The sequence below is a fragment of the Berghia stephanieae genome, chromosome 4, assembly GCF_034508935.2.
Source record: "Berghia stephanieae isolate SIO BIC M18660-M18661 chromosome 4, UCSD_Bste_1.3, whole genome shotgun sequence".
NCBI classification, from domain to species: Eukaryota; Metazoa; Mollusca; class Gastropoda; order Nudibranchia; family Aeolidiidae; genus Berghia; species Berghia stephanieae.
In genome coordinates, this window is record NC_088363.1 from 56,568,823 (window position 1) to 56,593,900 (window position 25,078).

A 25,078-nucleotide genomic window follows, 5' to 3' on the forward strand; every position below is an offset into this window, starting at 1 on the left:
GGGTAAAAATTGTCAATGGGGCCTTTGTGACAGCGACAGTTGATATCCGGAGAGATCGGGAGGCGTACGATTTTTTTCCTTTTATCAAGCCGTGGATCGACAAACCTCGATGCAAGCGATGGATCAGGGCTTGCGCTCGCCCTCACAATCAGCTGAATTTAGCGAAGATCAACAAGAACCGTTACATTTGTTCTAAGGTAAGTTGATATTCAACACAGTTTATATCAATCATTATCATATTAAAATTGATTTTTTAATTTTTTTTGCCAGAGTTTGTTTTATGATTCTTTCGGTAAACATCATTTCTCTCTTTCACTTTTCACGTTGACTTTTAGAGTTAGAGTCTTGACTCCCGGCCAGTTGGTCTAAGTCTTAATCAAAATCAACATTGTAGAAGTAAGTAGAACGATCTTAGAGACTTATAGAATACTTTATTTGAGCCGTTCATTTATTAGTACAGTTTAAGACAAGTAGATACGATGTTTATCTCTTATTTACCGTACGGTGATAATAGCCTGACGGTGTGTGGGAGACTATTTTCACCGTACGGTAATATCTTGGTGGACGATTTTCACCGTACGGTGAGAATAGTGTGGAAGGTTATATTCACTGTACGGTGATAAAAGTGTGGGAGACTATATTCAATATAATGGTTAGAAGGCTATATTCACCGTACGGTGATAATAGTTTTGGAGACTATATTCACTATAATGGTGTGGAAGGCTATATTCACTGTACGGTGATAATAGTGTGGGAGACATTGACAGTAGATGTTACTGTTGTTATTCTTCTAATAATAACAAGAAAACAAGAGAAGATACATGTTTTACTGATGCTGTCAAATCAAATAATTTCATTTTATCTTTCCAACTTAAATTGCAGCATTTCAAAGATGGTGAGCCGACTAAAAGATTCCCCGATCCTGAACTTGCTCAGTCAAGTTATCGATTGGAACTCAATATCCAAAGTCAAGAACAAAATTAACACCAAGCAAACGTCGGCTTTAACCTCTGAGGGTGAGGGATTCTGATCAGGGAATGGTATCAGGGTGAGTTTTTGACCATTATCTCATGTGGCTATGGGTTTTTAAATTCTCAGTGTGTTTTCTTATAAATAATGACATTTGTTTCCTGAATTCAACAAATCAGATAGCAGTAGCAGGTTTAGGTAAATGAGTTGAACCCTGCTTTACTGTTTGAAATTATCAAGGGTGATAGTGAGTGTTGATCAATGTGTCTGATTTTGATGATCAGGTTGAAAAATAAAATTTCCACGACCCCCAAAATTGAGAAAAGGAAAAGTAGTCTTTTTTTTTCAGAGCCATAGGACCAATGTAGCCAGATTTTATTACTCCAGTTTTTACAGTGCATGTCATCCTTCTGGTGGGATGCTGCTAGTTTATCACAAAGTACTTTCCTTAAGACTCAAGGCCTAACAGACCAGCCACCACTGTGTGAACAAGAGACATGGGTCCAGAATCGAACCAGTTCCCTTTGCATGTAAAGCGAGTGCTTTACCAACTGAGCTATCGGAACCACATAATTATATGTAAAAAAAAAAGAAGCACAGAACAGATTATTTTAACAGAGAGAAGATTTACAAGGAAAAAAATATCATCTCCCAAAACAATAACTATGCATTTGACTGTTTCCCTCCCAGCCAGGATAAAACCAAGTATGTATGCAATCTCATTCCAAGACAAAGACAGAATGCAAGTTGGAAAACAGATATACGGGGATAGAAGTAGAAGACACAGTATGTAGCTGCCCACTATGGAAGGCCAGGAACCCCACCCAAGGAGTAAATTTAGCATTTATTTGCTTATTGTCTTATGTTTAGCTTTGAGATCTCGGGGTATGACATTCTGACTTGTTTGAGTCCCTCTGTGACTGTCTGTGCAATAAGTTGGGTCCTTGGAAAAAAGCTCTTTATTTACTTTTTCTTATCATAAATAAAAACCTGGATCTTTTATAAACAGCAATCTCCACTAAACATGCCAAAAACGCTTTACAAGGGGTCGACAGCAACACTCAACATGTAGGATGAGACACGACACTTTGGCGATATTGCACTTTTTTTTTTGGACAGTGACAACGCTGTTGACCAGTTACTCATTTTACACCCACATAAGGTGAGAAAATGTGAGTAAAGAGCCTTTCCAAGGGCTCAACTTTACACCACTCGGGATGCGAACCCAGACCTTTTGGTCCAAAGGTGTATGACCTACTCCAGACCACATAACCGCACTTATAAAATAAAACTACCCGGATGGTAATCTTACAAGATAGTCATAGCGCCTTATTGTCGTCATGTCTGGTCTACATACTCAATGTACCCCCACCTGGTGGATAAAGTCTTACCACAAGACCATAAAGTGCATAAACACATCAATGTCAGAAACGTTTACATTTTGTTCTTTTTCAGAGACGGTCATGAAAGAACACTAATTTTGAAGCAACCAATCCCGAAAATGGATCCGCACCAGAACCTATGGATACTGAAGTGGTCAACAGGGAGACTGAAAACAAAGAAAATGAACTAAGGGATAACAAGGAAAATGAACAAAGGGTTATTCCAAATTTAGGTATGACTTTAATAACACATAAAAGAAATGAAAAATTGTATAATTTTTACTATGTGGAAAGAGCACAGTGAGCCTGTTGAACAGTTGAATGTTCAAGATTTTGGGCATCCGAAGTGCTGATTAGATACATCCTGCCACTCATGACTATATTTCACCACGCTCTCTGGAGGATCAAAATTTATCAGACATGGAAGTGCCAAATCCCAACAACTGATAGAAGTTTCAGATGACACAGTCTTCTCACCAATGAGAGGAGCCTAGGAAATAAAAAAAAAGAAAGCATGAAAAGAATAAGAATATTTTTAAAAAATCAATGATTTTATGAACATGTGATAAATTTATTTTAACCGCCTGAAAAAAAACATAGATTGTCTGGAGTCAAACAACTTGCTGCCTTGAGCAATTTCTATTTAAAATACTTTTCTCGGGCCCATTAGAATAGAAACATAAATGTTTTCTTCAATTCCCTTCCTCTTGACTTGCAACTACCTTTTTAAAAAAGGCATAGATGTACAGGTGTCAGAGTCTTAATCTGCATATCCAAAATGTTGGGTATTAGATATGCAGGCTACCAGTCTCTATGTAGCTGGACATAAATAAAACACTGTTCATACATAGAATACCTATGACTGGATAGTACTGTTAATGCAATTCCAGACATTGTAAGTGGGTAAAAGTAAAAGTGGGTGGTCTCAATAGATTCAATATTCTTACCCAGATTAATTACAGTTTGTTGATTTAGTCTCTGCTGGACAACTAATTGCAAAAATAATTTCATTTTATTTCAGATTCTAACATGACACTGTTAGCAGTGGTTGCAGAGAACTTATCACTGAAAGAAGAAGTCTTTTTGCTTAAGCAACAACTGAAGGAGTCTAAGAGACTTCACGCCCAAGAATTATTAAAAGGAGAGGAACTTAAGAGGCTGCTGTTGTCAAAAAAAAACCCAAAACGGACGCAGATAAATGCAGTCACTCACTGACCATTGAACACCTGCACCATCACGGACCGAAAGAAGCTGTAAAGAGTTACACTGGTTTCGTGTATGAAGATTTTGTAAAAATATTCATCTTTGTAATTTACCATATCAACACAAATGAAAGCAACATGTTGCTTGCCCATTATAGATCAATTTTTACTTGTTATGATGAAATTGCGTCAAAATTACACTTTCTTGCATCTTGCCAATTTATTTAAAATATCAAGAAATGGTGCAGGATGTCTATTTAGGGCATGGATCAATTACTTGTATTTCAGGTTGACAGTTTGCCAGTATGGCCCGATCGGGACACCATTAAGAATAACATGCTACAACAATTTTTAAAAGATTTTCCGGACACACTAGTTTTTCTTGATGGTATAGAGATAAAGACAAACACGCCCAAGGCCTTAAAAAATCAAAGTCTATTGAATCCAGACTATAAGCCTTTTAACAATGCCAAAGTAGGCACATCAGTATATTATTCATGGGATCTTCTGTTCCCCCTTCGAACCATATCCCTTTGTCTTGCTTTTCCTTTGATACTTTCAACTTCAGATCTACAACTTCTCCCCGTATCATCTGGCACTCAAATGATTTAATTGTGTCGCAAGTGCTGTAAATCCCCTAAAATCAAACAATCTACCCTTGTAACAATGCAGATTGTTTTGTCCCAATGATTTGAATGCATTATATTACCTGCTGTTCTCAATAGCTGCCATGACTGGTCGCAGCTTTACATTCCTACATGGTTTGGGAATAACCATGGAGGTAATGGGCTCGGGATCAGTTCTTGGGCCACAAGGTTTACTCCATTGTTGTGGAAGGCTTGTGTGCAGCTTGGATCTGTAGGTATATCTTGTAATCCAGCTTGCAGCCAATTCTTCAGTGTAAGGATTACTGCAACAACATGGGAACATTCACCAGATATGCTGCAAGTAAAATTTAAAAACAAATGAAAACAACACTTGTTTGTAAAACCTGCTCGGAATGAAAATTATATCACATATTTAGATGATGAGTCATATTATTTTTAAAATGGTGTATAGGATGGCTAACCCCCTTTTTAAGTTGAATTAAAAAATATTATGCCAAATCGAGCTAATGGATCACACTTGACAAAGGGTATTCGAGGTAAAATGATGCTAGAAAGTGAATTTAAAGTTAAAATAATCAAAAATATTTAAAATTTAGATAATCACTCTACAATAAATCAATAAACTACATTCACTCTCCGCAATTAAAAATTAATCTAATCCAAGTCTCATATTTTTTCGTGCGGCTATGTGGTCTTGTGGTATGACACTCGCTTTTGGATTGGAAGGTCCTGGGTTCGAGCCTCACTCAGCGCATAGTTGAGTCCTTGGAAAAGGCTTGTTACTCACATTCTCTCACTGTACTTAGGTGTAAAATGAGTACCTGGCCGTTAACAGGGTGTCTCTGTCCGAAACAAAAAATGTAATATTGCCTAACAGGCGTCATGACCTGTCCTAAATGTTAATTGTTGCTGTTGGCCCAGAACCCATTGTAAAGCGCTTTGAGCACGTTTAGTGGATGCTGCGCCAATAATTTTTAACAAAATTTTTGTAAATAAATTCAATTCTTTGCATCTACAAACGCACTCCCAACATATTTTCTCAGGCGGTGAGTCACAAATATTACTATTTTAATTTCCCGCATAGCTCAACTGACTTAGTAATTGATTCCCTTGAAATGGCATAAATAATAATTGGTCTCTAACTCTAAAGTTAAAGCATCATATTTTACCTGATGGCCCAGTCCACAAATTTTATGTTTGCATTTTATAAATATAAATATAATAAAAAGCATGTTTCCTTTTTTTTCTTTCATTTCTTAATCTAATTAAAGTTCTCTGTACCAAATCCCTGAAATGATTAACTCAGAAAGACTGAAATGATATTTATTTAGGGCCAACTGCCTAGAGAAGCAGTTGAAAAATTATAGTGGAAAGAACTTTAGAGAAAACTAAAATTCCTTAACTGGGCATCAAATCATAGTCATTGATACACTAAAGATGCTAATAAAAAAAAATAATAATAATGATAATGATATGATCATAATAAGAATGATAACAATAGTAATAGATATTTGTGAGACTAAATAATGCAAGAAATTATGGAATCGATGTAAAAATGAAATACTTTCCCATCATTTTGGCACTCATAAACTGAGAGAGGCAACTTAATGTGATGCAAATTAAAATTACTTTAAATTTGTAAAAATAGACTTTAGTGATCATTGTCATCATGAACTTAGTACTAGTAATTCTGATAATAGTATACCGGTGATTTAAAAAAATTAATAAGGGCACTTAAGTTTGTTTATTTCTATCAATAAAACAAGATATATAAATATTTTTTAAATAATCGGATTGAGCCGATGCTCTACTGAGCCAATGCAAACAACAGGGGGCACACATAAAACACAACTCTAACTCGCCTACACATGACAGTACAACTCTTTTGTTCTCCCTTTACTTACGTTCGCTTGACTCCCATCCCCACCACTTTTTTATGTAGTAACGCTTTCTACAAAACTGAATTCATGAAGACCAAGATGAAAAAGATATACGTCACCTAACATTTAACATTTCATTGAAATTAATCTTGTTTCACAACCCACATGACTGACTGACCGATGAGATGACTTGTCTAGCGTCGTGATAATTTACACAGTGCAGAAGAGGACGATGCATAGAAAAATAGAAATCGATTGTAACTTTAAACAGTAGTTTTAAAAATGAAACTCAGCTAAAATTGAACACTTACCCTGCTTTGTATGAGCAGTAGGCATCCACTGCCTTCTTTTCCCTCAAAACTCACGTCGTGGGGCTTCTCGCTCTTCGGTTGGCTTCGACTTCGATAAACAGAAGCAAAAACATCAAAAATTTCGTTCTCCTTTTTAAATATTTTAACATACTTTTATGGGCAAAAAGCTTCCTCTTGTGTTTTTTTGCCAGGATGTCAAATATAGTAAATAATTTTGAGAAATATCATCAGGGAGCTCGCTGACTGCCATCGTGATAGTGTAAGATATAGAAAGAAACTAGTAATGAATGACCGAATCCGTGTCATGACCGTCGTCAAAAGGGGGTCAAGGTCAAGAGGCGCGGTTAATTCCCCCTGCACTACCCGTTTATTGCGTGTCACCCGAAGCAAAAAGGATGTGACCGATGCCGAACATATGTGTACTAATTGAAAATTCCACACACAGCTGGGAGGTGGTTTTTATCAGGAAAAATACACCATCTAATTCCTTTACAGAATTCCAGCCAGGGCCAGGACAAAACAACATGGCGCCATATTCAAGAACAAGACAGAAAGCACGATGAAGTGACAACATACATGAGATCAATCGTCTCAAAATCTCAAAAATAAATTTCATCGAACCCAGTGCATAAAATTGAATTTTGAGCTTGACCTGTGCTGTATGACACTCGATTTCAGATAAGAAGGTCCTGGGTTCGAGTCAATATCTGAGCGGCGCATAGTTGAGTCCTTGGAAAAGACTCTTTACTCACATTATCTCACCTTACTCAGGTGTAAAATGGGTACCATCCATTAACAGCGTTGTCTCTGTCGGAAAAAAAATGTAATATCGTCCTACCTGTGAAGTGCTGCTGTTGGCTTGTGACCCTTTCTAAAGCACTTTGAGGACGTTTAGTGGATTTATACAAGAGCTCAATTTTTTTTCTCAACACCGGAGACTGACTCCGACGACCCGGCACTGCCGTCTTCCGGACAAAATACTAAGAATAAAGAGAAGAACCGCTAGACCTACCCATACCAAGCTTGAAAAAAACCCCAACTAAACAGCAGAGGACGTTGTGTGCTTGTTATGGGCAGGTCTCACGGCTCTTCTTTTATTTTCAGTAATTTTTTTTCCGTGCCCGACGTCTTTATCCGGAAGACGGCAGTGCCGGGTCGTCGGAGTCGGTCTCCGGTGTAGGTTAGCCCTTAATGTAAATTTTGGCTTAAATCAAATGCCTTCATTGAGAAGAGGCATGTGTGATTCTCAAACTGACAGGTAGGCAAGTCATCCAGCCTACAAGGTAATAAAAAAAAGGAAATAAAGAATAATAGTACACTCCCTCCGGATAATCGCGACTTTCCTGTTAATAGCAACATTTCCCAAAAAAAAACGGAATTAAGTCTGTATATAAAAGTCACAGGTTAATTGTAACAAATTTTCAAACTCGAAAAATGGTAAATTCAAGAAATCAATCAAGCAAAATTTCATGATTAAATTTCATCATGGGTGACATCATGGCAGGGTGACGAATCGAGAGTGTGCGGGGTTTAAGTTTAATGCAACAGTAGTGTGTCACCACTGTTTTTGAGACAAGAGGGCGGGCTTTGCAGTATGGGTTTATGCGGTCATAATATGCCGAGACGCCAACTTTAAATTTGGTTCACAGGAGTTTCAGACACCACTCGTAGGAATTTCAACGCCGAAAGAGGAATTTCCGCACACAAGAAAAAGGAATTGTGTTTAGTCTACATATTGTATATTTCTAAATAGATAACTGATTAGAATTATATTATGATACATAAACACATTGCCAAATACAATCCCAAAGTTTCCTTATTTCAAATGAAGTAAAGCGCCAAAACCTAATGGTAGAGATTTTAGTACCGGTGGTCATGTGGTGTTGGTGGTTGTAGTAATAGTAGTAGTGATGATGAAGATGTGATAGTGGTTGTTGTTGTAGTAGTGGTGGTAGTGATGATGATATGGTGGTTGAAGTAGTAGTTGTAGTGATGATGATGTGGTGGTGGTAATAGTGGTTGTGATGATAATGATGTGGTGGTGGTTGTAGTAGTGGTGGTAGTGTTGTTGATGTGGAGGTGATGGTGGTTGTAGTACAAATGGTAGTGATGATATTGTGGTAGTGGTGGTTGTAGTAGTAGTCGTGGTAGTGATGATAATGTGGTGGTGGTTGTAGTAGTAGTAGTGATGATGTGGTGGTGGTGGTTGTAGTTGTAGTGCTCGTGATGATGATGTGGCGCTGATGGTTGTAGTAGTGGTAGTGGTAGTGATGATGATGATGATGATGTAGTGGTGGTTGTTGTTGTAGTAGTAGTAGTAGTAGTGATGATGATGGTGGTTGTAATAGTAGTGGTAGTGATGATGATGTGGTGGTGGTGGTTGTAGTAGCAGTGGTGGTGGTAGTGATGAAGATGAAGTGGTGGTAGTGATGAAGATGAAGTGGTGGTAGTGCTTGTAGTAGTAGTGGTAGTGATGATGTGGTTGTTGTGTAGTGATAGTGATGATGTGGTGGTGGTGGTGGTTGTAGTAGTAGTGGTAGTTGCAGTGATGATGATGTGGTGGTGGTGGTTGCAGTAGTAGTGGTAGTGATGATGTGGTGGTGGTGGTGGTTGTAGTGGTGGTTGTAGTAGTAGTGGTAGCTGCAATGATGATGATGTGGTGGTGGTGGTTGCAGTAGTAGTGGTAGTGATGATGTGGTGGTGGTGGTTGTTGTAGTAGTAGTGATAGTGATGATGTGGTGGTGGTTGTAGTAGTAGTGATGATGTGGTGGTGGTGGTAGTAGTGTTAATGATGATGTGGTGGTGGTGGTTGTAGTAGTAGTGGTAATGACGATGTAAAGGTGTTGGTGGTGGTTGTAGTGGTAGTGATAATGATGTGGTGGTGGTGGTTGTAGAAGTAGAGGTCGTGATTATGATGTGGTAGTGGTGGTTGCAGTAGTAGTGGTAGTAATGACGATTTGGTTGTGGTGGTTGTAGTAGTAATAGTATTGAAGATGATGTGGTGGTGGTTGTAGTAGTAGTGTTAGTGATGATGATGTGGTGGTGGTGGTAATAGTTGTGGTAGTGATGATGATGTGGTTGTGGTTGTAGTAGTAGTGGTAGTGATGATGATGTGGTGGTGGTTGTAGTAGTAGTGGTAGTGCTGATGATGTGGTGGTGGTTGTTTGTTTGTTTGTTTGTTTGTTTGTTGCTTTAGGTCTCTTCCAACACAATTGAGGTTATATGAGAGACCGCTGAAACAAAAAAAAAAAAAACAAGCAATCTAACAAAAATAGTACAAATGTAAATCAAAATCATAACCTAAAGATATCATAAGCTAAATTATAAATAACCAAGAACAAACAGGCAGAAGATTTACAGAAAAAAAAATATCCCCTGTCAAAAATACAATCACAAACCAAAGAAGCAGGATAGGCTAGTAAAGAGAAGAAGAAACACTATCGGATCGTACACCCATGCGAACATCATAGGTATATGATTCAAGGGTGATGCTCCCATCCAACCACCCGCTGGTGGTGGTTGCAGTAGTAGTGGTAGTGATGGTGGTTGTAATACTAGTGGCAGTGATGATGATGATGATGTGGTTGGGGGGGGGGGGGGGGGGGGGTATCATTGGAACAAATAGACCTCACCGGAATTTGACGGAAGTTGCCCGGAGCCCAGAATTTTTTTTCGGCGAAACCGGAGTTTTGGCATCACTGTGATATGTGACCATGTGAGAAATTTCTTCTATTGTCTCATAAGAAGACCCTTTAAATTGAGCACGTTTATAAACATCTAGCCTCAGCAAGAAAACATATGACCTTTGATGCCTTCTTATGGAAATGAGTGCTGTCAAACACAAAGGAAAATGATGGAACTTTACAATCATACAAACGAACAAGTTACAGATTTAAAAAAGCAAAACACACACACACACTAAAGAAAAAAGGAAAACATAAAAATGCACGTTTATTGAGGCCATGCACGGTCAGAGGGAAAATGTTGCAATAGAGGGCAGAAATCTCAACTTCGGTTAATCGCAACATTTTCGCGGATCCCAAGTTATTGTGATAATCCGGAGAGGACTGTAATTTAAAACAGAATAAAACAAGAATATTGTGATAAATCAAGAGTAAAATACAGCAATAGCTTGTGCACCAGTTATATTTATTTGAGAATTAAACAAAAAGAAAAAAAAAACTTTCATTAAATGACAATTTAAAAATCAACATAGTTTATGAATGAGTATGAATCAAACAGTTTATAATACATAATATGAGCAAAGGTAATAACGGTCAACAAAATTCACTTTAGTAATATTCATAAATGCACAATGGACAATCAAAGTAACGTTTCTTTGGTGTATTTTTCCAAGATCAATTTTATGGTTAGACCATAAGACTCCTAACTGGAATCTGAAATGTGGAGGCAAAACATAACTAGGTCACAACGCGGGAGTAAAATGACACAGCCGAATGTCATCCCATTCCTTTTAATAGTTCTGATAAATAACTTTTAACAGGTCTATATTAATTTTAAAAACAAGAAAGAAATACTATTCTTTTAATATTAATCTCATGCTTTATATTGTCCTATTTATATGAAATGTTCTTTCTTTTACTTGCAATTGTTTAATATTTTTTTTAATAACCCATCCGAAATTTACTGGGCCAGGGGAGGCGAGAGGCTTTTTGTTTAAAATCTCTTCTAATCAAAGTTTCGAGGGATTTCATACAGGTGTCAAAACTTCAATTAAATCCTTAGGTCTAAGTAAAAGCAATGTTTTGAAAATTAGCAGGTGGTAGAAAAAGTGTTACGCTATATGAACCTGTTTGTTGGATTTGGATCATAAGAGGTCAGTTTGCTAGCATATTGTGTAAAACAATTTGTACAACAAAAGTTGGAACACTAGAATATTCCAGTGAAATTATTGCAAGAAGATTTGAATACCTTACTACTTCTCGTACCTTGTACAATCGCCTTCAGAAAGATTTAGGACTTACAAGTATATCAACATTAAATCGTTTTTATTCTAAAGTAAATAATTCAATTGATTATACTTTTATTTCAAATGTTTTAACTTTTTAAAACTGGATTAGATCAAAGACAAAAGCAGTTCATTCTCTTGTTGGATGAGGTGTATGTGAAACGTCTTTTGACATATCATTGAAGTATGTATGCTGTACGCATCAATAACCCAGACCATCTTGCAACACCAACAGTTTTAGGTTTATGTTGACCTCTCCGTTTGGAAGACCTGCATTTCTAGAAGATGTAAGCAATATGGAAACTAGATGCACGATTCATGTTTGAACAGACACAGATTCTTTTAATTAATATTTAAAATGCAGTTGGCTCCACAATAAGCATAATATGTGATAATACCAGAATAAATTGAGCCTTTTTCAAAATGTTTCCTTTCACTTCATCGTGAAAAACAGATTACAATATTAATATTATGTTTTTACTTTTTGGTTTTGCACACATCTTAAAACTATCAGAAACAATTGGCTTGAAGAGAAAACTGGAGAAATTGCAATTGTGTTTTTACTTTTTGACTTTGTACACATCTTTAAAATATCAGAAACAATTGGCTTGCCACTTGCATAGAAAACTGGAGAAGTCGCATATGATTATGACCACGCTGGAGATCAGCTGACTGCTAAAAGGCAGCACATCCGTCAGCTTCAAAAATATGAAGATGGGGAATCAATAAAAATGTCTGAACTAACATTCCAAGCTGCCAATCCAAAACCAATAGAGAGACAAAGAGTTGAGACGTGTTTAAAAAATGTTTTTTTTTTGTGTGTGTGTGATGAAACAAAAGAAGCACTAATAAACCACCCAGGCATGCAGAAAGAAAATGTTGATGACACTGTCATTATTTTCTAGAACAAGTAATAACATTTTCAAAATCATGAATGTGAAATCTCACAGTGAAGAAGTACAACAAAAGGATTACCTCCGGGCTGCAATCATGTCCCCTGATGACAGCCAACTAAATATTTTACCAGAATATGCAAATTTGTTGCAAATTTAAAGGGCTCTCATGGGAAAAAATGTTGACAGCTGACACAGAGCATTGACTAATAGTCCAACTGATCTAGATAACCCAAAATGAACGAAACAGATGTTTTCGGATCTTGATGACGACCCTAATGACAATGATTATGTCTCTGACTCAAGTGATTCAGACTGACTCTTTTCCGACATTTTTACCAGTTGGTCTTTTAGAAAAACCTGCCACTGTAACACTTACAGAGGAACACACAGTTTTGTCAGGCATTCAAGAAAATGTAGGCAACCAATTAACAGTGAACCAAAATGGTATTGAGGGATGTTATCTGCCTACCACAAGAGGAGATTCTAAAATGCATTTCTGTGGGGATCTTTGTGTGGTAAACAGCAGGCAGAGTTAAAAAGACATCTTTATCGCAACACAAGAATGAAAAAGATATGCTACCTTTACTTAATGCTACCTCCCTACTAAAACAAATGAACTTGCCAAGCTTCGCAATGCTGATTACCATGCTCATATCAATACGCTGAAGGAAAACATTAGTGTTGAGTATACGCTGAAGGAAAACATTAGTGTTGAGTTTGAAGTTTGCTGCTCGAAGCATACCAGAGCAAGATCCTTTAGATCTATTCAGAGAAAAAAACTTGGTCAATCCTAGGACAGTGCGTAAACTTTTACAAAAGACAATGAAAGCTTATGGAATTGCTGGATGTAGTTTTGATAAAACTCAAAAAAACAAAGAGATGGCTGTATTCATTGTTTTTCAATTCAATAAATTTTAATATCACTGAAAACGAGGAGGAAAACATTAGTGTTGAGTTTGAAGGCTTTCAAGGATTGAAAAGGTATAAACATCTTAACTTCCGTGAACAGAGTCACATCTTGGGATCAGCCCTAAGTGGTGTTGCAGGACAATCGTAGAATTCTGGTTCTCAGCATCAAAATTCCAGAGCAACATTTGTGGAGGAAAGGCAGGTCCAGCTAGGAAACGCCTCGTAATTGTCAAATGTATAACACTAAAGACTTAACCCTGGCATGTTCTTGGTTTGTGCGTTCTCGGGCCCTCTATGTTGAACTACGGAAGCACATGATTCTACCATTCCTTACATCACTGAGAAGAATTACTAGGATTGCAAAGAACACTGCTGACAAAAATATATATTCACAAATATCTTCAATAATTTGGAGGAGCATGATAGTGATAGGGTTTGTGTTTTGATTGTTGACGAGGTGTATGTCAAAAGCGGTGTAACTTACTTAGGTGGCCAAATCTTTGGTTTATCTAAGGATAATCCCAATGAACCAGCAATAACACTTTTAACCATTTAGCCACTGTAGTCGCCGGGCGTCGCCGCTATTTATTGTCCCCTGTAGTCGCCGATTTTGATTCGTTGCCGTTGGATGGGTAAATCCATATTTTTAATTTACCAAATGTAGTTAAAATTGCAAACCGGAAATAAAGCGATAAACGAGCTTTCCTGTGGTGTTTACTTTATCAAAATCGGACAGTTCATTCATTGTTTACAATTTTTTGAAGTTTTGTGTTTTTTGTAATCATTTTTCTTTCATTATGGAGGACATTTTACGATTGTATTGTGAGGCAACTGGTCATGTTTATGATGGAGAGACATGATATGTATGAAGCTGGTGATGATATTGAATATGAAAGTGACATTGAGATTCCAGTTGAAACGTTTGGAGAGGATAGTGATGATGGAAGTGATAGTGATGGTGAAAGAGACGATGTTAGGGTTGAAGGAGGAGGTGACTTCAGAGGTGATGGGTGGACAGAAGTTATGAGTGAGATTGCTGTTGACGATTTTGTTGAAGATTGTGGGCCTGTACATAGCTTAGACATGGATTGTGAACCATAAGACTATTTTTCACTAATTCTACCTGAGGAATTTTTTGAATTAGCTGTCAGAGAGACCAACAATTATGCTAGTCATAGACAAGATGTTGCGGGCTCAGTTGACAGTGTATGGTTCGACACAAGTGTTGGTGAGATGAAGTTATTTTTTCACGTCAACATAATAATGGGAATTCATCAGCTGCCCTCTTATGAGTTGTACTGGTCATCAGATGACAATCTTAGAGTTGCTGGGGTCGCTGATGTTATGTCGAAAAACCGCTACGAAAAACTCTCCCAGTACTTTCACCTGAACGACTCACGGACACAGCCACCTCGTGGACATCCTGACTTTGATCCGTTAACAAAATAAGACCTATGCTTGATTGCGTCCAGAATAAGTAAGTAAACTTTATTCCATTTCTAAAATTTTACAAAACAAGTAACATTGTGTTATGATAATGATGCAAATTAGTAAATTAGATGGGTATCGTGGGTTACGATAATGATGTAAACAAGACGGTTATCATCAATTGTAACAAAATATTCGCTGAAAACAAACGACATTTTGAGATGTTATTGCAGATATTTTTTTTTATTGTTGTAAGGAGCAAAGAAAGGCATCAGTAGCTGCTCCATCCACATCTGGAGTGGGTGCTGCTAATCCCCTCGACCACCGGCTCATCCGCATCTAATAATAATATCATTTCAATTCCATAACAACTTGTTTATTACCATCATGCATTTCTCATTGTTATTGTGCTAATCCATCGCAAAACACAATTTTTTTTTCCGCAGATGCTTCTGATGATTTTAGGTCCAATACCAATTGGTTGTTTTTTCTTTTTTTTATTCTCAGCATTGCCTCTGTGTTCAAACCCAACAAGGACATCAGCATAGATGAGGCAATGGTTGCTTTCCACGGTCGCCTAGCCTTCAAGCAATATGTGAAGGGTAAACCAAATCTCTGGGAATCAAGGTGTGGTGTGCCGCAGACGCCAAGACCGGCTACCTAGTAAACTTCTCTGTTTACACTGGTAAATCGACAAATCTTCTTCCCCATGGTCTGGGACATCACGTTGTGACATCTCTTGGTGCCCCATTTCTGAACAGAAACCACCATTTAATTTATGACAACTTTTTTTCTTCCGTTCAGTTGGCCTCGGATCTCCTGGACAACAAAACGTACTCTTGCTCCACTATCCATCCCAATCGTGTTGGTTGGCCCGTTGACTGTAAACCACAAGCAACAAAGAAAATGAAAAGTGGGGACATCATCTACAGGCAAAAAGGCAACATGGTGGCAATGGTCTGGAAAGACAAACGACATGTCACCCTGCTCAGCACCAACACATCGTCTGGATCAACTTCTGTTCAGCGTCGTTCTAGCTCGGGTCGCATAAATGTGGAAATTCCTCCTCGTCGCCTCATACAACACATCCATGGGTGGTGTTGATCGTTTTGATCAACTCTGCTCATATTATCCAGTTGGCAGAAAATCCAGGAAATGGTGGCGCTACCTTTTTCGCTTTCTTCTCCAGGTGGCCATTATCAACAGTTGGATCCTTTACTCCAACTCCCACTGCCCGCGGCCAAAGGCACAATGCCTTAGCCAATTGTCGTTCCGCCTCAGCCTCAGCAACACACTGAAAAGAGGCAACATAAGCCGAAAAAGAAAGGCATCAGTAGCTGCTCCATCCACATCTGGAGTGGGTGCTGCTAATCCCCTCGACCACCGGCTCATCCGAATGCATGGCGACAAGCGTGCTTGTTTTTGGTGCTCCAAAACAAGGAACTTTGGAAGTCGTGGAAGGGCACGAGAAACCGTCATAGGCTTCAATTTGTCCCAGATAAGATTGTGCAAAGGACAATGTTTTTCTGACTACCATGATAGCCTTTTAAGATAGAAATAAATTTACGTTTGATGTGTTTCAGTGTACAGGTGTTAATTGTCGGCCAAAATAATTTTTTTTCGCATTCTTTGAGATTTTTTTTAGAGTACTTATATTCATTAAATTTATCAAAGTTGCATTTTTTCTTATTCTATCATTATCTGTTCTACATGTTGTAAAGTATGGATGAGTTTTGGTGAATGGTTTTTGTTCTATGAATTTTTAAAGATATAAGGTCTTGATTTTTGCGGAGTTATCTCCCCTAACATAGGATTTGAGAGGGTTACTCGAAAAATTTTCTAGGGGTTATATGGTTAATTGCCAACATAATCATTATTATTAGCATCATTATCAATTAATCTTGGATATTGCAAAACTCTCTTGTTTCCCTCCTCTCCAACCCCCCGCCCCTATCTCTCTCTCTCTCTCTCTCTGGGTCTGTCTCCCTCCAAAAATTAGCATAACATGTTATGTAACATGTTCCTGTCATTCTTAATTGAAGGATCCTCCCTTTTTCTTATCTGCATTGGCACTCGTCTTCCTGGGCTTCTTCGTGGCATCTTTATCAACTACAATCTCACTTGCAAGATCTTCAATGTGCTTCAACTGCAATGGAGAGAAACATATTCTTATAATTATAATTAAATCTGAAAATGTGTGTATGAGACAGTGCCAGAAAGAGAAGAAAAAAAAAATACAAGAAAGAATCATGCCAATAATTCAGCCTTCCTTGACCGAGAATCGAACATGAGATCATTTTTTCACCTCCTCCCCAATTTTTCTCTATTGTAATTTATTCCAATAAAAATGATGAATAAATACAGATTTATCAATGGCATTCATATTACAAGATCAGCTAAATTGGAAAAAAAAAGGATATCGATACAAGACTGACAAATATTGATTTCAGTCAAGGTAATGGAACTGCATAACTTAAAGAAATTTGAAAACAGTAATAGAGTAGTTGCAAATGATCATTTTTATTAACATTTAATTTAACTTCTGACATCTCATTTGAGGCTTTGAATCTGGCAATACTATGATTATTTCAATTAACATGCAACAAACTGATTTTTTTCTGATGACAAAATAGTTTATAATAAAATTGATTCTTACTTTGCTTAATGACATTGATTTATTCAGGAATGACATACCATATATTAAGAACAAACATCAAAGATTATCTATACTTCCAAATCTAATATAAAACCTTTTTTTCTTCTCTAAACACTTGTTCAATTCTTACCAAGACTGGGTTTTTCCTCACTAAAAGCTTGACATCATCTACATTAATATTGGTTCTTTTAGCATGTCTGTAAAAGGAATAAAGAAATAGAAAGAAAGGAAATCCAAATTCATTTTCACCTTATCAATTGAGCTATCTTTTACCAATTCAGGCAACGAATAGTAGTGCTACAAATTTACAGCATTCAAATTCTTCTCAAAATTGATCAATAGAATTAGAATGTTGAATATTTTCATCTCATATCATATAAAAGAACATTTATAAATGTATTTATATTGTTCTTGGCATTAAAATCATGCCCATGTTTTATCAAAATCTGTTTTATTTTGGAAAGCAACTCCATTAAATTATTATAGTAGTACTTGAGTTATGTCCATTACATAAACCATCCGAGGGAGGAAAATGTTAGTACAGTAGAATTACTTTAAACCGAAATTTTGGGGACCTTCTAAACCATTTCGGTTTAAAGACATTTTGGTTTAAAGCAAGTTCCCGTTTTTCGATGTTTTTCAAGGGTAGTAACTATTTAAGAAATTTGCTCATTTAATCGTATGATCATGGGTTTCCCCTTAAATGTAGTAGTTGAATAAATGCCGTCTTCGTAACCATTTTAAAAATTATTATTTTTCAAGTTTATTATAATAATTTTTTTTTTTTGGTGTGTTTTAAAAATATTTTTGGGGGTTTTCGTTTTCAATTCAAAATTGTTGAAAGAGTTGAGTTCGGGATGCCGCGTATTTTACATATCTCCGTCTTGATCAACCTTTTTTTTCATCGACTTCACGCAGTATTATGATTTTAAACTCCAACGTGTAAGCACAGTGCTTTCTTTTAGACATCTTTTAGTAAAATGTAAAGCTAAAATAAGATCGAAAGTTCTTGTGCGATAATTGATAATGAATGATGCGCAGCTACTCAGAGGTGAAGTGAAATGGAAATGAAAAGGCGTGTCAATGCTGTCTACTACACACCCCTCTTTTGTTGAAAAGCCATTAGGTTCAAATGCCTAATTACATTACATAGAACCCACCCCCCTTTTACACACACATTTAATCAAAGTGGAAATGAAATGGCATGTCAATGGTAAGTTGTCTACCACCCCCTCCTTATTGTCGTGTTGAAAATCCAGTCAGTTCCAAAGCATCAACACACGAGCGAGAACATCTCGCTTGCGTGATTCTACACCCCAACTCCCCCTCTTTCCTCATTTTTCACCTGCCAGTCACCCGTTGTTTTCCTTTTCCAGTCTTCGATAGTGGTGCTGGCCAAACCCAAGTGCAGTGATTGAAGTGTTTGCCTACCCCCCACCCCACCCCACCCATCACCCTCATCATATACTTACGCTCTTTTGTTTAATATCGCCGGGCATTATTACGTGTGGCCACCTTCCCGAATTTTTTGAGAAAAATAGAAAGAGAAAAAGGGAAGGTACTCTCAAGTTGTTTCGGTTTAAAGAAAGTCCTTCTTAGAAGTAGTTCGGTTCATCGTAAGAATTAGTACAAAGATAATGAAGAAACTAGTACAATTTATTAAATTCTTTTCGGTTTAAGGTATTTTTCGGTTTAGCTTCTTTCGGTTTAAAGTAATTTTACTGTTGTTAGTAGAATCAGCTTTTGAAGGATTAAAACATGTGCAAACTCTTTTTGGAGATAATAAAAAAAAGAAACAAAACAAAAACAATAAATTAATGCATTCTTAAATGCCACTTGCAAAATGAGAATACAATTTACCGTGCAAAAAGTTCAAGGTCAGATGCATAAGTTTCCACCTGCCTGTTCAGACATTCAGATACCGAGGCAAGGACTTGAGAGCTGATAGAAACATCCATCTCCTCCTCCACCTCATTGGCTATTTGTTTGATACCATGATACATGGCTGCCTTGAGTCTCTGAACAAATGGATTCACAAAATAAATCATAGTCTAAATGGGAATTGAAAAGCATGGTCTCAAAGGGAAAAGTAACCCATTTTGACAGGGCATGAAGTGTCGGATCTGTTCAAATGGGAGCATTATAAGCATACTTTGAGCTCATTTTATTCTTTTAATAAGTAAAAATATCCATTCCTCTTGTAGTTTGTAACATTTTCATATTTTCACAGTTTTCACAGTGACCAATGTGGCAATTTTAATAATATTAATAAGTTCCCATGCCAAAACAAAAAAATAACAAAAGTGATGGTGGTGAGGGTTATTATACAGTGGAATCCTCTTGGTTACACATTTTGTTCTTTGTCAAAATGGGTTCCATTGATAATGGATAAAGTAAACCTTGTTTAAAGTCAACCAATCTTTCTGGTCCTACGTGAACGTGTTGACTTTATCAGGATTCCACGGTATTAGAGAACATTGATTGATGATATGCTGGTAGTGGCAGTAGTGGTTATTGCTGCTGTAGTGGCTGCGGTACTACTAATGTTGTTGTAGTGGTGGTATGTTGGTAATGGTGATGTTAATGAAGTTGATGTGGTGATGGTTGTAGTTGTAGTCAATTATACTAGTAATAATGGTAGAATATATATTTGTATTTGCCAATTCTGAATTGCTAAGTCCTATTAGCATGAGAAAAAAAAACAATATATACAATTATTATACAAATCAGAAATATATATGAGCCAAGGTCAAAAGGTGCTTTACTGACAAGCATGACTTTGAATCCAGATTTAAGACTAATGACTAATGATGCATTACAGTTATCAAGTCAGTATGTCCATGATATGCAATCCAATGGCAAATTGTTTCTGTTTTGATTATGATTCTTGAGTTTGTATCTTCAGAAAAATATGGCGATTTTCTTGGGTGCATTTCAGCAGTCATTAATGGAGATCATTGAGGAAGGAGCATCTAAGATTATTTGTACTGATATGATGCATGTCAATTTCAGAGCAAAGTATATGATATGATATATAAGTCCAGATTTATGTAGGCTTTTACAACCTTTTATCTGCTCTTGTGCAATCGTGAACGTATTTAATTCACGTCTCTCAAAACTGGGCATGCCACATAGTGGAAGGTGTCTGAATCAAACTCTACAAACAGTATTTTTCTGTTTCACAATGAGTGTCGAGATGGCACTTGAATGCCTGCAATGAAGGGGTGTCGACAACTGTTGCAGGCAAGCGGTTCCATTTGTCGACTACCCGAACTGAGAAGAAGTTCTGCCTAAGGATTAGAGAACACCTTTCCTTGGAGAGTTTGAATCTATGTCCTATGGTGGTGCTGGTGGAATCAAGATTGAGAAGGGTCATGTTTACAGAGTAGGTATAGATTGTGTGTATTTGAACACTTCAATAAGGTCTCCTCTATCTCTCCTATACTGCATGCTCAGTATTCGTATCTTTTTCAGTATTTCTGTGTATTCTAGATCTTTGAATCCAGGAAAAACCCTAGTTGCGTGTCTTAGAACACTTTCTATGAGCTCTTTGTCTTTCTGCAGTCGTGGTGCCCATGCTACATTGCCAAATTCCAAATGTGGACATACAAGTGCAATGAACAATTGTCTCATGTTATCTTTATCAAGATGAGTGAACGACCTCCTAATGAGACCAACGATCCTGTTTGCTTTATTTACTTGGGTTTTCTAAATATGCTTAGAGAACTTCAGTTCCTGATCAACTAACACACCTAAATCTTTTTCCTCTTCAGTAGGCTGAAGTAGGACAGTCTCGTTAGAGTCATGTTTTCTCATTATGTACTGATGGTGCGGGTTTCTATATCCCAAGTGCAAGATATGGCACTTGTCTGCATTAAACCTAAGCTGCCATGTATCAGCCCACTGTACCAAGCTGTCAAGATCACTTTGGAGCTGAGTTATGAACTCTTCCTTGTCTACTCTCGAGAACACCTTAGTGTCATCTGCACACATTTGGAAGATTGTTAATAAAGATTGCAAACAAAATTGGACCAAAGCAGCTCCCCTGCGGAACACCACTCGATATTGGCACCTAGTCCGAAAAACTGCCGTTCACCCTAATACGATGTCATTTCCAAATCAGGAAATCAGAGATCCAAGCCAGCAAACATGAACTGATGCCATATGATCCAAGTTTCTTAATGAGGCGTTGATGTGGAACACTGTCGAATGGTTTGGCAAAATCAATGTACACAGACAGCATCAACAGGGATACCACTGTCCAAATACCTAGTCCAAGAGTCTAAGCAGCTAACAAAATAGTGGTACATGAGCGTTTTGATATAAAACCGTGTTGATAGACAGAGACAGCAACTTTTGTTCCATTAAGTATTTATAAATGTATCTATTTATATGTTTAAATATTATTATGAAACAAATGTCAATCAAATTATTAATAATTATTTAAAATGATTCCCGATTCGAGTCTTCTGTATCAAAAGTGAGCTTTTTTCCATGTGGTCTTATGGAGAAATAAATGAAGATAGGCTCTAAATAAAAATATTTCTTGATGATGAAGTAATGGATTTTCCTTTTGAAAATTGCAGCAAATAATAAACACACACACACACACACACATACACACAAGCAAACCCTAAAACAATTTTAAGTTTTTAACAGTTTTGTTGATACATGATAAATGTTAAGATTATCTTTGAAAAATTAGAAGAATTAATAAGATATGCAACAAATGTGCTGGGAAAATTAGTGCTGTGGATGGATTTATCGCTTTCCAAATTAAGTGCACAAATACGCCGATAAGTGTGATAAATCATCACAATGTGCGTCTGAAAAATGAGAACAATTATCGGATCGCAGCGTAAGTCGAATAACAACAGCCTAAATTAAATTTAACGGAGTGACTATTTCTCCGAATGTTCGGGAAAATAAACTTGATCTCTATTTTTCTGTATGGTTTCTGGTCTCAAGATATTTTTAGTTATTTGCGAGTCCCTGACTCTGTGTGAACGATGAATGTGTATGCAGGGGTTTTCTTTTGCCAGTGCTTTTAATCCCAACTTTCTGTTAGACTTCTATCTTGAGTTTGTGATATCCAGTCTTTCAACCTCTGTTCACGTCTTGAGACTTTGGCTTTGTTAATTAGGTTTACTACTGTTCTCTCTTTGATAGTGCAGCGCGAAGTAAAAAAGTGAACGCGCCACGGAGTATTCGCACAAATTTTTGATAAAATCTGTCTGTCAATGTCAACAATATGCCTAAAAACGCTAGCTTGATGATTCGCGAGAATTCCCTGTCCACTGTCCACTCTGTTTGAGCATTTACTTTTGCATCGAAATCGCAACCGTAACCCATCAGCTACGACAACTGGGGGGTAGCTGACAATTAACCAGATTTTAGACCAATCAAAACGGAATTTGTGACACATCTTCACACGTGCTCGGACAAATATAGCTGGTTGTTTATAAATAGTAACGTGAATGAAATCGACCTCTCTCTGATCACTGTTATTTTTTCTATAGGGCCAAATGTGTGACTAAGTTACCACACGATTTTCTCGATCAGATTATGAACGATAAAATTTACATAGTTTTCCGTGTTCGTTCTATTGGTCAAGCGGTAGAACAGTGGATATTTTACTTAAACACATACCATCGATAGTAAAACCTGTGTAGTTTGCGGTGACTGCCATTTTGACGATTGTCCGAGAGGCGTGGTTATCTACCTTTCTATTCGGACGGAGAAATGGAGTTGTTCAAGTTTATCTTCCTGAGCGCTCGGATAAATAGAGCCGACCCAAATTTCAAGGGTCAAAATAAGATTATTTGGTGTTTTCCCTTTAAAATCCGTTGTAACGAAAGCTCGGGAATAATGAGAATGTATGCTTGGAACGGAGGTTCTCGTTATAACCGAGCTCCACTGTACTATCAAGAGTACCTGTGCTTTGTTGAGCTGTTCATATTCACCGCCTTCACTATTGTCAACACTACTGGAACCAGCTGACTGCCTTTTTCCTGGCATACTCTTTGTGTTGCCAGGATTGCTAAAACAACTTTGAAACCCTAATTTACAATAACAATATTGTACATTCGTTATGAAACATGGTTGGATGTAGCGAAAACATGTTTTTAAATGAGTAAATAAAAATGAACGAAGACATCTGTGCCCCAGATAAACCCCCCGCCAACTTTATGCCAGAAAATTCACAAAAATCAGCCAACTTTATCCCACTTCCCATGCGACATTTGCCTAACATCCGCCATTTGATTTACAACACTTATCATCAACTAGTATATTGTGCAGGGGAAGAACTCTACTCACCTATTTATAACGGTTTCCTTTTTTTAAGGCATGAAGATTCGGAGTTTCGATCTTGTTTGAACGGGAGTTAGAATGTCGGATATTGTTTTCACATTCAGTTAGTCTGAATTAGGTTGTGTAATAGTAATAAAGATCTAGGTACACTCACACGCCCGGGGGAGACAAAGAAAAACACTCATAGACCAACTGAAGGGCTTCACCAACCTAACAATCCAAGAGCTGTTTGAAAAAGCAAGAGACAGGGAGGAATGGAGAGAGATAATTCATGCAGTATCCGAAGCCTGGACCAGGCATGGAACCTAGAAGAGAGAGAAGACACTCACAATATGTGCTCCTAAAGTCACTTTATGGGGGGAAAAGAGGAAATAATTAGACTTGATCGCTATAATTTTACTTTTGCAAATCATCAAAAATCCCCATCCGCCAGGCCAGTTGTAAATATGTTAGTAGCGTTTAGTAACATCATTTTTGTTCTGAGACAATACACTATTGTTGATTATAAGTGTTATAATTCAAATGGCGGCTTTTAAAAGCGTATTTTGGGGAAATGTCGCGGGTGAAGTAGGATAAAGTTGGCGGATTTCTGGCATAAAGTTGGCGGAATTTTTGAAAAGGTACCTAGTACCTGGCAATACTGGCACCGGTCGGAATCGCTAGCCTTGGGTCGAGCTTGAAACGATCAAATCGAGCGGGTAATCGATCGAGTCCTCTAAAATCGAGCGGGTTTCGAGCGGTTTCGAGTCAGTGACGTCATCGAGCAGTGATTCGTTTGAAAAACAAAACAAAACAAAACACGAGCATCTCGTTTGCCACAGGAAACTTCACAGACCCCTCCCTCTCTTATATCTGTGACTGGCTTGACTGCAGCTGGTTATAATGGGGGCTGCCAGATGGCCAAGTTCAGAATTGGTTACTAAGAAACGCTTTTCTATTATTATTCATTTTTAAAAAAAAATCTTTTATTAAAAAAAAATTAAAAGATAAGTTTATCCAACTGTAGTCGATTGTTTTGTTAATCAAAACCAATGAGTTTTTCAAGGGAGTCAGAATGCTTGTGGTGTTTGGCTATTTGGGGTCTATTTGACTACTTTAGCAAGAAGAAATTTGGCTGTCTGACAGCCTTGATTACGATCGTTTGTCGCATCACACACACACACACACACACACACACACATACACACACGCCATCAAACAGTTGTTGATGGTGAAGGGTTGAGACCCCCCCCCCTCCTCCCATCACCACCATCCCGCTGTCACCTTAACACTTCATATTTATGTCGCGCCAAATGTTGTCGGCCGCCCCCACCTCCCATTTGTCACTGGTCGTCATCACCTCTTGTGTGTGAGGGAAAAGCTCGTGCCTTTCATTATTTGAAAAATAAATGAACAAGAATGGTGTGTTTTTATTAGGTAGGTAGATAATAATAATATTTAGCAGATTCCACCCCAGACACACGGATTGCCCGGACACGATGATAACGATGCCGACGACAATGGATGACGATGATGATGATGATTATCGTGTTTTTGTTTTAAAAATGATAATACTT

The 25,078-nt window shown here is 37.5% G+C and overlaps 1 protein-coding gene across 1 annotated transcript; it reads right to left on the reverse strand.

Annotated features, from left to right (window-relative positions):
* Positions 1–10,480: 10,480 nt before the first annotated feature.
* LOC144970874 (centromere protein S-like) lies at positions 10,481–23,404 on the reverse strand. The gene is made up of 4 exons (XM_078910998.1): positions 23,145–23,404; positions 19,071–19,228; positions 17,341–17,407; positions 10,481–16,700 (listed from the first exon to the last, which is right to left on the reverse strand). The coding sequence occupies exons 1-4, from the start codon at positions 23,226–23,228 to the stop codon at positions 16,587–16,589; spliced, it is 423 nt and encodes a 140-aa protein (XP_078767124.1). The 5' UTR covers positions 23,229–23,404; the 3' UTR covers positions 10,481–16,586.
* Positions 23,405–25,078: the final 1,674 nt, after the last annotated feature.